Here is a 14,554-nt window from a genome sequence, read left to right on the forward strand (position 1 = left end):
CAGAACCGACCTAGTGAACACTCGAATGCACACCAGGAGTTTCCCGCGTGAGCGAATGCAAGAAATGCTACCACTGCTGTGTATGAGTTATGCACAGGGTGAGGGGGAGGATGCATTAAAGACGGGATTTAAAGGGGATTCAGTGGGATTTGCGAGTATGTAAAGTCGAGGGTGATGCCTATCACCCTTGTGCATAGAAAATGGAGGGGGTTTGTGTGTGTGTGTTTGTGTGTGTGATGGGGAGTGTGTTTCGTCGTAAGGGGGGGGGATGGATGTATTTAGTGCCTGATGGGAAGTTTGTAAGAGTTGGGGAGTGTTTTTGCAGGTGAATGTGTGTATGTGTGTGTGTGTGTGTGTGTGTGTCTCTGTGTTTGTGTGTCTCTGTGTTTGTGTGTGTGTGTCTGTGTCTGTATGTGTGTGTGTGTGTGTGTGTGTGTGTGTGTGTGTGTGTCATTACCTATTTGTACTGTGCGGGGAGAGAGTTTTACACTCGTGTTGCTCCCCTCTCTTCCCCATCTCTTAAACAGTCTATACTATCTTATGGCTTCTCAAATTTACATATGCCGTCCACATCAATCATGTCCTCAGTCATTTCCTTCCAGTCACCCACCGCTATTGTACCACAAAGAGTTTGTCTATACGTTCTTGTTCAAGAAATGTATTGCTTGATTGCATGTTACGTCCTCTGCTTGCTCTAACCCCACATATCTCGAAGAACTGCTTCATTGTCTACGTCACTTGTCTGTTTTGCAAGACTGTCTACGTCATCTATTTGTTGCTTTACAAGACTGTCTACGTCATCTATCTGTTGTTTTACAAGACTGTCTACGTCATCTATCTGTTGTTTTACAAGACTGTCTACGTCATCTATCTGTTGTACAAGAGTGTCTACGTCATCTGTCTGTTGTTTTACAAGACTGTCTACGTCATCGATGTGTTTCACAAGACTGTCTACGTCATCTATCTGTTTTACAAGACTGTCTACGTCATCTATCTGTTTTACAAGACTGTCTACGTCATCTATGTGTTTTACAAGACTGTCTACGTCATCTATCTGTTGTTTTACAAGACTGTCTACGTCATCTATCTGTCGTACAAGACTGTCTACGTCATCGATGTGTTTTACAAGACTGTCTACGTCATCTATCTGTTTTACAAGACTGTCTACGTCATCTATCTGTTTTACAAGACTGTCTACGTCATCTGTCTGTTTTACAAGACTGTCTACGTCATCTATCTGTTTTACAAGACTGTCTACGTCATCTATCTGTTGTTTTACAAGACTGTCTACGTCATCGATGTGTTTTACAAGACTGTCTACGTCATCTATCTGTTTTACAAGACTGTCTACGTCATTTATCTGTTTTACAAGACTGTCTACGTCATCTATCTGTTTTACAAGACTGTCTACGTCATCTATCTGTTTTACAAGAGTGTCTACGTCATTTATCTGTTGTTTTACAAGACTGTCTACGTCATCGATGTGTTTTACAAGACTGTCTACGTCATCTATCTGTTTTTACAAGACTGTCTACGTCATCTATCTGTTTTACAAGACTGTCTACGTCATCCATCTGTTTTACAAGACTGTCTACGTCATCGATGTGTTTTACAAGACTGTCTACGTCATCGATGTGTTTCACAAATTGACTTAAAGGATGTGATCAAGTCACTCCCTCACTCTTCTCTCTTCCATAGTGTGCAGGATGAAAGCCATGAGCTTCTCCCCGTAACACAGCCTTCGTAATCATGGCGTTGTTTTCACTGCCTTCTTCTAGACAGTCCCCTTCTACCTCTTTATGTTTCTTCAGGCGCGGTGAGCAAACTTGAGAAGCACATTCTAGTTCTGTCTTTATTCCATGATGTTAGGACAGCTTGCTGAATATTTCCATATCAATGTACTTCAAGAATATTCCGATATTTGCCACAAGGAGACAAGAATATTCCGATATTTGCCACAAGTTTGTCTCCCCAAATTATTCTCCTGCTCTGGGACTGTGTTGAACCTTGAAGCACATTGCCAGCTGGACGGTGATCAAATTGAGGACCTGTTGACGTGAGGTGGGGAGTGTGTATGGTGGGGACGTGTGCGGTGTGGGTGTGAGTATGGTGGGGATGTGTGTGGTGGGGAGTGAGTATGGTGGGGACGTGTGCGGTGTGGGTGTGAGTATGGTGGGGATGTGTGTGGTGGGGAGTGAGTATGGTGGGGACGTGTGCGGTGTGGGGGTGAGTATGGTGGGGATGTGTGTGGTGGGGAGTGAGTATGGTGGGGACGTGTGTGGTGTGGGGGTGAGTATGTTGGGGATGTGTGGGAGTGAGTATGGTGAGATGTGTGTGGTGGGGAGTGAGTACGGTGGGGATGTGTGTGGTAAGGAGTGAGTATGGTGGGGACGTGTGTGGTGGGGAGTGAGTATGGTGGGGATGTGTGTGGTGGGGAGTGAGTATGGTGGGGATGTGTGTGGTGGGGGAGTATTGGTGATGGGGAGTGAGAGGTGGACATAGATGGATAGATTAGACGATAGATAGATAGATAGATTTGATCATTAAACAATGTATTTCTCCCATTCCAGTGATCCACATGAGGATGACCCCATTAAGGCCCGGGTCCTGACCCAGCTTGACCTGACCTCACGGCACTACCCCCCCATCACCGTGATCTCAGCGACCCGTAGAGGTGAGTTCAGTACACACTAACCACTTCCTTTAACCATGTAGTCCGTACTGTTAACTCACTCGAATAGTTCATACACAATTCGCGTATGAACTATTTTTTTCAAATATAACTTATAATTCAAGTTAAGTTGTATAGTTAGGATATATCTTTGTATTCTTTAATACTGAATACCTGTGAGAGTGTTGAATTGTCTCTTATCTCTAATTCATTTGTAGGTGAATGTTGCATTGTCTTCGCTACGAAAAGATAACACCGAAAGTGGGTTTTGAAATTGGTCCTTAGAAACGGCATAAAAATCGTGTCTTATCAGATATCGAATATTCTATTTGGATGATAAGTTCCCATAAAGCCAGTTTCCATGAAAGATCTCTGGTGTTCCTCAAGTTCTTTATGAATGTTCCTGCAGCCCAAGGCTGCTCTACTTCCAGTAGCAGGGAAGTGTAGAGTCCTTTGAAGAGGGAAGTTCTTTGACGAGACAGTACTCCCAGTGGTACAGCCAAGCCAGAGGTGACTTGACTTGTCATGCAACCTCAAGCAGATGGAGTCCGGTAACATCAACGCGAATATATATATATATATATATATATATATATATATATATATATATATATATATATATATATATATATATCATCCCTGGGGATAGGGGAGAAAGAATACTTCCCACGTATTCCCTGCGTGTCGTAGAAGGCGACTAAAAGGGGAGGGAGCGGGGGGCTGGAAATCCTCCCCTCTCAGTTTTTTTTTAATTTTCTAAAAGAAAGAATAGAGAAGGGGGCCAGGTGAGGATATTCCCTCAAAGGCCCAGTCCTCTGTTCTTAACGCTACCTTGCTAATGCGGGAAATGGCGAAGTGTGTAAAAAAAATATATATATATATGTATATATATATATATATATATATATATATATATATATATATATATATATATATATTTATATATATATATATATATGTGTGTGTGTGTGTGTGTGTGTGTGTGTGTGTGTGTGTGTGTGTATATGGGTTTACTGCACCATGTTGTTAGTCAAGTCATAGCTACATATCAACCCATAACATTTGTCATCCCACCTAAACATAAACTGCCATATTACGAGCAGGGAATTTTGTTTTCCCCTTGACTATAATTTCTGAAATTAATTTCCAGAGAAAATGACCTGTAACTCTATAATTTTTTACTTTTCATTGTTAATATCTCGTTAATTGTTAATAAACATTAAATATGTGTTGGCCTACGGGGGGGGGGGGAGGAGGGTGGGGGGTTGTAGATGGGAGTGTGTGGGGGGGGGAAGGTTCATTATGTCCACCCCCTTGGCTTTTCAGTTAGCTTAGGCGACAGCAGATATATAAGACCACTAGTTCGACTCCCGCTGACGGGTGAGTGGGAGGAGTTGAGATTAGACAAGGGAATCTCCTGCAGGAGGCGCAGGCGGAGGAGGAGGTGGTGGTGGTGGTTCCTCTTTCGTGGGGTGTGTGGGGTTGGAGGGAAGGGGTTGTGTTTTTTCTTTCGTGCTGTGATGGAGAACTTAAAATTCTAGAGCCTCTGCTCCAGGTATGGCGTCGGCGGCCATCGTAAACTTCCTGTATATGGGACCTGGAAATACGACGCGGCGGACGAAAGTTGTTCGGTCCGGTTTACGTTCCCGTGTTGTATTCATCTGTAGCGGGAATATATATATATATATATATATATATATATATATATATATATATATATATATATATATATATATATATATATATATATATATTGATAGGTAGATAGATTAGATAGATGGATAGATAGATAGATGCAGGAGAGAGAGAGAGAGAGAGAGAGAGAGAGAGAGAGAGAGAGAGAGAGAGAGAGAGAGAGAGAGAGAGAGAGAAATGAGGGCATTACTACAGTCCTGTTTTTGGAGTGCGTAAATATGATTCCCCGGAACCATCTTACTCTCCAAATCTGGATTACTTGTCATATATTGTCTTATCAGAAAAAAAAATTCAGGTTAGACTGTGTCATATCCTTCAGTTCACCATAATATTTTATCCTGGCCCTTACAGTCTTCCCTCTTCCTTTTCATTTTCAAATAATTCTGGGACGTCACTGTCACTGGATTTATCTTCCGAAAAGGTGTTTATATATATATATATATATATATATATATATATATATATATATATATATATATATATATATACACAATTGTGTCGTTGCCTATTATTATCTGTGAAGTCAAAAGAAAAGCCATTAGTCCGTCGTATCGGTCTGATCTCCCTTTTTATGGGTAGGTTTGTAGAGCGGATTGATAAGTTTTGTCCGTGTATAATGTGTTGTGACAGCATTATCCGACATTAGGCGGTGTCGATAATTCCGCTCTGACGCCTGTGAGTGCTGCCTGCCCGCCCTCCCTGGAGGCCGCAGCGTCTGCCAGCACACCCGCCACGCATCCACACTTTCGGAGAAATCTCACATCCGCTTCGTCCTCTCCTCGTTCATATACGAGATTTCGTTTACCATCTCGAGATCCAGAAATTCCAATTATTTTCGCTGAATGACGGAGCTGAATGGTTCGATTCATCGTACAAATCAGGGGGAAGTTTGTTGTGAGTGATCGTACGCCTGGCGGCGCGGAGCCGATCATTGCTATCATCACTCCAGTCATCAGAGAGTCTCTTTGATCAACCTCCACCGGGGATACGATACGTACCCACTCCACAGGCTCTGATTTCACCCTTATGTTTGGGAACAGCTAAGGGGATTATGGCATAAAAAGGGAGCGTGGGATACGCGTCTGATAGGGTGTTAATAGATGGGCTTGAACGTGTGAGCTTCGTATAGAAAGTCCTTTGAACATTGGCAGATGAATTTAAAAGGAATTTTAACACTGCTCTTCGCCATAATTTAGTATTAATGGCATCCAGTACCTTCCATCCTAATGTAAACGTTGACAGACTCGTATCAGCACCATATTACGAAATGCTAAAAGGAAAATAGGCTTCTCTCTATATACGAGTGTTACCGGTAATTTATTTCGTTACGGGCCGAGATCCGGTTCGTTTACTCTTCACGGAAAAATAATATGATTTTCGACACCATTGTATTCATGTATACTGTGGCGAAAGAATGGCCGTTCAAGTTTTAGACTTTGGAATGCATTGTAGTTTACTCTACTCGCTGTACGATACATAATGACGTGTTATTCAATGGGTTAAGACTATATTTATTTCCTGGGGATTCTGGAAAGTTCAAGATAAGATATTTACGGTATATATATATCTTCTTTTCTTTCAAGTCTGTCTCTCGTTTTTAGTCCTTATTCGCCTTATTATCCTTAGCCTTTAGGATGAGTGAACGATATACTACAAACACCTTTTAACAAGATAAGATATAGAATGATTTTTCTAGAAAATGGAAGTTTGGATGATTTGTTTGTGAGAGGTGTATGAGTTTAAGACTGTAAAACGAATACATGTCCTGGAAATTATCATTAATATGTATCCGATCACTTTACACTGTTATGTGAAAGAAAATATACAATTGAATTGATAGGGTCGTACACAACTGGTTTATGCATAAACAAGGTCGTTTGCATGTGGTTGTTTAGCCATTAAGCATCGGAGATGATTTATCGAGACCTTAAAAGAATAAAGGCACAATCCAGACAGCAGTTGGGAGCTTGAACAAGCACCACTTGGCTGTCGAACATAATGAATAGAAGATAACCACCAGTTTTGGTGCGTCAGGAATGTGTCTGGAGATCACACAGCTCAGGAGGGGGCAGCGTCAAACGCTCCCAGCGATCGAAATATGAACGCCTAACATCATATTTGCGCCGAAATTAATCACTCTTCTTTTCGTACTTTCCTTCATGGCCGACATAGCAAGGGTGAAGCATATCCCAGCCATAGACATCTCGAAGTTTAAGAAAATTGGGTAAGGAAAAGTGAAAGAGATTCTAAGGGGTAAAGAGGTTGAGGAAGTGGAGGAAAATGAAAGAAAGACACTTTTCCTGCTTCGCTCGGCGAGGGAGGAAGGAAGGAGGCATCACAACGGTCCATCCTCGCGTATCTGTCTCCATCCAGAAACCCTGGGAAGCAGCAGCCACGAATGTTATATAAAATTCCAGTGAAAAAAAAGAAAGTTTTTTCTTATCAAGGATCAGGATGTAGCTAACCCCTGGTTGAGGGAGGTAACAGTTTCGTGGTTCCTCCACTTGTCGGGTGCCAGACGAACCCAGGTCAAGACGAACCCAGGTCAAGACGAACCCAGGTCAAGAAACCCCCACCAACCAACGGGTTGCCAAGGAGCTGTGTCTGCCTCTGCTGTACACCAGAACCCGAGATGATGAACAGTTCAGATGTTCGTACATCAATGGATGGGTGGAAATCACCTTCCCCATACCTGGCTCTAGACCTGATTTAGGGCCATTATAAATTATTATGGAGGGATGGGAGGAGCATTTGGTCCTTTAAGGGTCGTCACGATAGAGAATTGCCCTTAAAGTCATTAAGATAATATCAAATGTCAGTTCGAGGGATACAGAAAATCTCTGTTGTACGCATCTCTCTCTCTCTCTCTCTCTCTCTCTCTCTCTCTCTCTCTCTCTCTCTCTCTCTCTCTCTCTCTCTCTCTCTCTCTCTCTCTCTCTCTCTCTCTCTTCTCCCCAGTTCAGCGTTGTTCGCAGGAAAGCAGGATAAAAAAATACTTTGAACGCCGCGTTCGCTGCGTTCAAAAAATAAACGCCGGTGCTCAAACAACTTTATCTGGATGTGTGAAAAAAAAAAAATATAACAGAGTCAACGTTGTGTGTGTGTGTGTAAAAAAAAAAAATAAAAGGAAATCCCCCCAAATAAAAATATTTACACAGTATGACCACAAAGAATGTAAACGACAAACAAATTACTCCCCAACACACAACAAGATCAGACAAACAAATACAGAAAATACCTCTGAAATAGCAATAGGGTTTTCCTCTTGTTACATATATATATATATATATATATATATATATATATATATATATATATATATATATATATATATATATATATATATATATATATATTCCTATGAGTCCACGGGGAAAATGAAACACGATAAGTTCCCAAGTGCACTTTCGTGTAATAATCACATCATCAGGCGAGACACAAGAGAGAAATATAACAGCCAGTTGATATACATCGAAGAGACGAAGCTAGGACGGTGGGGATAGGGGAGAAAGAACACTTCCCACGTATTCCCTGCGTGTCGTAGAAGGCGACTAAAAGGGAAGGGAGCGGGGGGCTGGAAATCCTCCCCTCTCATTTTTTTTTTCAATTTTCCAAAAGAAGGAACAAAGAATGGGGCCAGGTGAGGATATTCCCTCAAAGGCCCAGTCGTCTGTTCTTAATGCTACCTCGCTAATGCGGAAAATGGCGAATAGTATGAAAGAAAGAATATATATATATATATATATATATATATATATATATATATATATATATATATATATATATATATAGACATATATATATATATCCTCTGAGATAACCCGAAACTTACATGGACGTGAGTGACAGTGGAAGCAAGCAGCTCTGTCGTCTGCCACACCAAGTGGTACAGGGTTCCGCACGCTGCCTCGCAAGCCACCACCATCCTAGCCCCTCCGCCACTACCAGCCTCCCGTCACCCCGTGTCCCAGGTGCTACCACAATACAGGCCACCCGATTTCCTCTCTACACCACATAGCCAGGGCTTGGACTAACCCCCGTCGGCAAAATACCCCAGGCTTCTATCTCTCTCTCTCTCCGTAGCCCTTGCAAGCAGAGCGGCTGGGGTGAAAACCCCATGACTGAAGAAATCACCGCCGCTCGCCCACGACTTACCAGAGAAGACCCCCTTCAGGAAGACCCACCTGCACACTCGAGGGGAAGAGGAGGAGGGAACCTCACTCACACTGTACCGAAACTCGTCCCTGTGGCACACCTCTTGACCCGCCTGTTGTCTGTGTTGCTGTAAACCCTTGGCCCTCGACGCCCCTCGCTTAAAGCATTTCAAGACGTCTTTCTTTCCCCATTTTGGTCTCGAGATTGTGTGTGTGTGTGTGTGTGTGTGTGTGTGTGTGTGATGTTCGTTTCCGTAATGGATCTTGGTTTTCTGCTCATCATAACACCCCGAGGTTGAGAGAGTAGCCAGCCTTCTGTTTCAGCACCTCGACATTGTTATCCACCGACGGATATAATCCATGTCCCCTCTCCAAAGAAATTTCACTCCAAGGGAGTCTACATTTCTCTGCTACTGGAAGTAGCGCAACCTTCTGGACTGCAGGAGCATTTAAAAGAAAAAAAAGGTCCCTGGGTAACACTAGGACTCTTATCATAGAAAATGGGTCCTAGGATTAATACAGATAACGATCACTATACACTCATTCATCCATCTATATATATTACCACATCTATACCCGAACCCATCTATCTCCTCACCCACCCCGCTCACCCATATCTCCACTCACCCATCCATCCATCCATCCATCCATCCATCCGGGGAGGGAGGGAGGGCAAACGAGCCGACAACAGCCCTCACTCTGGGGTTTTACATGCCATAAGGTGTAATTATTCGTCCAATTTGGAGGTTTGGAGACTGGTGGTAATAACAGAGACGGCAGAGGCGGCGGGCACCTCTGGCTGTGGGACGGCCCGGGCACTTTGCTCTGCCTTGATTTGCATACGCTAGTGTCGGCCCCGATGCCGCGGGGGGGGGAGGGGGAGGGAGAGAGAGGAGGTGAAATGGAAAGGGGTTGAGGAAGGGTGAGAGAGAGAGACACGGAGAGGGGGGGAGAGAGACAGACAGAGAGAGAGAGAGAAAGAGGGAGGGGGGATTAAAGAAAGGGAATAGGAGGTGCAATGGGAAAGGATTGAGAAGGGAAAAGGAGAGAGAGAGAGAGAGAGAGAGAGAGAGAGAGAGAGAGAGAGAGAGAGAGAGAGAGAGAGAGAGAGACTGGGGATGAGTAAGCCAAGGTTAAAGAGATGGTAGAATAAGGTTCGTGGCAGCTTGTGAGGGATGAACACTCATGTCGAGGCTGCTGGAGGCTGAATGCTTACAAGGGATACGTGGATGGATGTCCGTGAGGGATAGGTGGATGGAAGTCCGTGAGGGATAAGGTATCGGATGGAAGGCTTTGAGGGATAGATAGAAGACTGCGAGGCGAAGAATCGATGGAAGGCTGTAAGGATAGATGGGATACTGTATGCGACAGATGGATGCATATGAGGCTGTGAGGGATAGACAGAAAAGTATTACGGATAGATGATAGGATTTGTCACTGGATAGTTAGATATTTGAAGGATAGAAAAAGCAAGATGTTAGTGAACGAAGGGAAGAGGTGGGTGGGGGATATACATGATGGAAAATGATAGACAGAGTAGGGATAGATAATCGTACTTAAAGGCTTTTGAAAGGGTGATTATATATATATGTATATATATATATATATATATATATATATATATATATATATATATATATATTTCTTTCAAACTATTCGCCATTTCCCGCTTTAGCGAGGTAGCGTTAAGAACAGAGGACTGGGCCTTTGAGGGAACATCCTCACCTGGCCCCCTTCTCTGTTCCTTCTTTTGGAAAATAAAAAAAAAATGATGATATGTATATATATATATATATATATATATATATATATATATATATATATATATATGTGTGTGTGTGTGTGTGTGTGTGTGTGTGTGTGTGTGTGTGTGTGTGTGACTAATGGAAACTAAAATAGGGAAGAATGATTGCAGAATGGCTGAACAGTCGTGGAATGGTTGATGGGGATGACGTCTAAGAGAAGAAATGGGAGGGTTGAGGAATAGGTAATGGCTAATGGGCTGAAGAATAGCAGCAGAAGTAGTGGGATTATAGTGAACGCTCGGTAATGGAGTTTCGGACAGTGGAAAAGACGAAGAAAAAAGAAAAGAGGATTTGAGAAAAAGAATTTTTTTAATTATTGATAAATAATGGAAATAAGGACCTGGAGGGATTGGATGCATGACCTGGAGGACCTGGGGGCATTGGTTGATTGACCTGGAGGACCTTGAGGGATTGGATGATTGACCTGGAGAACCTGTGCCGTCTGGATGACCTGAAAGACCTGGAGGTTTTAAGAGTCCAGGAAGATTTGGAGACCTGGACGAATGACCTGGAGGACCTGAAAGACATGGTCGACCTGGAGGACCTGGAAGACATGACCTGTCTATCTATGTACCTCTCTATCTTTCTCTCTATCTACCTATATGTCTACCAGTCTATCCACCCGTATATCTACCTACATTTATCTATCTATCTGTGTGTCTTTTTCGGGGTTGCGCTCCACTCAGGAGCAAGGGAAGTGAAGGACCTTTTGTGTCGAGATTTCTACTCCTTTCCGTCCATCGACGTCCACGGTCGCGAAGGGAGGGATTGGCGGGGGGGGGGGGGGAGACGTATTAGCAAGAGGTAATGGTCTTCCATCACTGTAGACAGATGGAGACCCTCATGACGATGGAGGGAAAATGACAGATGGAAAATTAGTTCTAGGGGACGACGCCACTGATGGATTAGGGCTCGGTGGTGATAGGTGATTGGGAGGGAAGGTAGGTGATTGGGAAGGGTAGGTAGGTGATTGGGAAGGGTAGATAGGGGCTTCTGAGGGAAGGTAGGTGATTGGGAAGGGTAGATAGGAGATTCTGAGGGGAGATAGGTGATTGGGAAGGGTAGGTAGGTGATTAGGAAGGGTAGATAGGGGCCTCTGAGGGAAGGTAGGTGATTGGGAAGGGTAGGTAGGTGATTGGGAAGGGTAGATAGGGGCCTCTGAGGGAAGGTAGGTGATTGGGAAGGGTAGATAGGGGCTTCTGAGGGAAGGTAGGTGATTGGGAAGGGTAGATAGGAGATTCTGAGGGAGATAGGTGATTGGGAAGGGTAGATAGGGGCTTCTGAGGGAAGGTAGGTGATTGGGAAGGGTAGATAGGAGATTCTGAGGGGAGATAGGTGATTGGGAAGGGTAGATAGGGGCTTCTGAGGGAAGGTAGGTGATTGGGAAGGGTAGATAGGAGATTCTGAGGGAAGGTAGGTGATTGGGAAGGGTTGGGAGGTGATTTGGGAGGATATATAAGTGATTGGGAGGCTTGATAAATGATTGGGGAGGGTAGGTATGTGATTGGGAGAATGTGTTGTGAGGGGGGGAAGGTGATTGGAAAGATACTTAACGAATAGATACGTGATTTGAAGGAAATATGACGTATGGATAGGTGATTAGAAGGATAGGTCGTGGATGGGGAAGTATTTGTAAGGCTAGGTTTGGGTTGGGGGAGGTGAGTGGAAGCCGATTGGTTCATAGGTGCATTAATAGGGATGATTAGGGATTAGGGTAAGGGATTGGCTTAAGGAGAGACGAGATAAAACACAAAAGACACAACTAAGGTTAACCCTGGAAGGAAGGGTTATTAATGGTATTATTTTTGGGCCGTTTCTGAAAGAAAGAAAAATTGTAGAATTGATACATATTTCTCATTTCTCTCTCTCTCTCTCTCTCTCTCTCTCTCTCTCTCTCTCTCTCTCTCTCTCTCTCTCTCTCTCTCTCTCTCTCTCTCTCTCGAAAATAATGGAACCCCTCTCACTGGAAACTGGGGCCAAAAAAAGGATCTTACAAAATTTGTTGTTTGGATTAGTGGAAACTCTTTCTCAAGACCAAATCCTCCTCCTCCTCCTCCTCCTCCTCCTCAACCACCGGCTCCTCCTCCTCCTCCGCCACTCCACCTTCCAGCCTCTGAGTCCCCTCCACCCGTGCTGGATATACAGACAAACACACACCACCACCTCGACCAGAAGGAAACCGTCTCGACCATGTCCGTCATGTGGTGCATCTGACCACAAAGGGCCCCGGCCTGGGGTGCTTGGGTGACCTGCCGCCACCTTTGTTAGCTCGTGGGGGAAATAATACAGGAGGGGAGGCGGGAAATTTTCTACCCCCGAAGCAAGGGGAAAATTGGGAGGATGGAAGAAATTGTGGGAAAGAAGTTTATCCCCTGATCTCGAGTGATGCGTATATAATGAATAAGAAAAAATATAGACGGATATAGACAAAGATAAGAGATGTAAAGTGGACACACTGGTCTATATATATATATATATATATATATATATATATATATATATATATATATATATATATCTTTGTTATTATACTTTGTCGCTGTCTCCCGCGTTAGCGAGGTAGCGCAAGGAAACAAACGAAAGAATGGCCCAACCCACCCACATACACATGTATATACATACACGTCCACACACGCACATATACATACCTATACATTTCAACGTATACATATATATTCACGCACACAGACATATACATATATACACATGTACATAATTCGTACTTGCTGTCTTTATTCATTCCCGTCGTCACCCCGCCACACAGATCAAGTTTGTAATGTTGTTCAGAAAAGAAAATGGGAGATCAGTTTAGGAGACAGATGGCAGCTTATCGGGATATATCTTCCAGAACGAACAAAGCCAAAGATACAAAAAAAAAAAAAAAAGAAAGAAAACGGGATGTATGGATTAGTTTGTTTCTTCCCCACCAGGGTGGCGAGAGACAGATAGAGTCGGGTAAGGGGGGTAACGGTGTCTGGTGTTCTAAAGGAATTAAGGGGAGGGTCTTGGAAGAAAACGGAGCGGGGGGTGAGGGAGGAGGAGGAGGAGGTTTTGGAAAGTGAAATATCTTTTTAAGTTATAGATGGGATGGAGAGTGTGTCAATCTCCCTAGACAATTTAAACCACTATTTAAGCAATTCAGGATTACAGTCTGTGTAGTAGGTGGTGTCAGCATAGATACTCCGTTTAAGGTAGCTGCTTCCTATAGTTTATGTGTGGAGACCCGGCAGAGGAGGATGGACCGTTGTGATGTTTTTTTGTGTTTTATTTTTTTTTTTTTTTTGTTCCCGTCGAATAGCGAAATTATGGAATCATCTCTCTCCCTTTCACACCTTAATTCTTTCACACTTCATGCATAGTGCATTTTTCTCTCACACTTCATTTATAGTGTAGGTTTAATTCTTTCACACCTCATTCATAGTGTAGGTTTAACTCTTTCATACTTCATTCACTGTGTAAGTTTCATTCTTTCACACTTCATTTATAGTTTAGGTTTAACTCTTTCACACTTCATTCATAGTGAAAGTTTAATTCTTTCACGCTTCATTCATAGTTAAGTTTAACTCTTTCACACTTCATTCATAATGTAAGTTTCATTCTTTCATACTTCATTCATAGTTTAGGTTTAATTTTTTCACCATTCATTCATAGTGTAGGTTTAATTCTTTCTCACTTCATTTACAGTGTGGGTCAGGTTAGGTTTAAGCCCATTTTCAAACGCGAAATTGGAATGTCGTTGTAACAGATTATAACAGATGGACGCGTCACTGAATTATGAAAGTGATCAATGATAAGATCAATATAAAGCTTCATTAATTGAATATTAGCAAATAAGATTATAATAGAACCAAGAAATGACAATCCCCCCAAAAAAGAAAGAATTAACTCAAAAATGAAAATGAGATAAAAAAAAAAAAAATTTCATTTCATTGGAAAAAAAATCAATTTTTTTTTCCTTTGGACCAAATTTAATTTTTTTTTTGTCTTAATTTTGAATACGTTTTCAACTATACCATTTTTTCTATGATTTTTTCTTTGCAGCTTGGCTCTCGTCTAAGTAATATCTCTCCCTTTTTTTCTTAATTAAAATCATTAGAATAACAATTAGAAAATAAATGGAATGGACTAATAACAATAACAGGCTTAATTAAGTCATATTTACAACACAAAATTATATTCCCTTTTTTTTTTGCGTTTTATTTTTTTAGGGGACGACTTTAGAATTTTCT

The 14,554-nt window shown here is 42.5% G+C and overlaps 1 protein-coding gene across 1 annotated transcript in view; it reads left to right on the top strand.

The window, feature by feature from the left end:
- LOC139766021 (uncharacterized) overlaps positions 1-14,554 on the top strand; it is a 318,431-nt gene that overhangs the window by 127,071 nt on the left and 176,806 nt on the right. The window contains exon 3 of the mRNA XM_071694125.1: positions 2,571-2,674. Coding sequence (XP_071550226.1) covers positions 2,571-2,611 — 41 coding nt within the window. The 3' untranslated portion in view covers positions 2,612-2,674. The remainder of the gene's footprint in view (positions 1-2,570; positions 2,675-14,554) is intronic.

Source organism: Panulirus ornatus, chromosome 56 (assembly GCF_036320965.1).
Source record: "Panulirus ornatus isolate Po-2019 chromosome 56, ASM3632096v1, whole genome shotgun sequence".
In the NCBI taxonomy this organism is placed as follows: domain Eukaryota; kingdom Metazoa; phylum Arthropoda; class Malacostraca; order Decapoda; family Palinuridae; genus Panulirus; species Panulirus ornatus.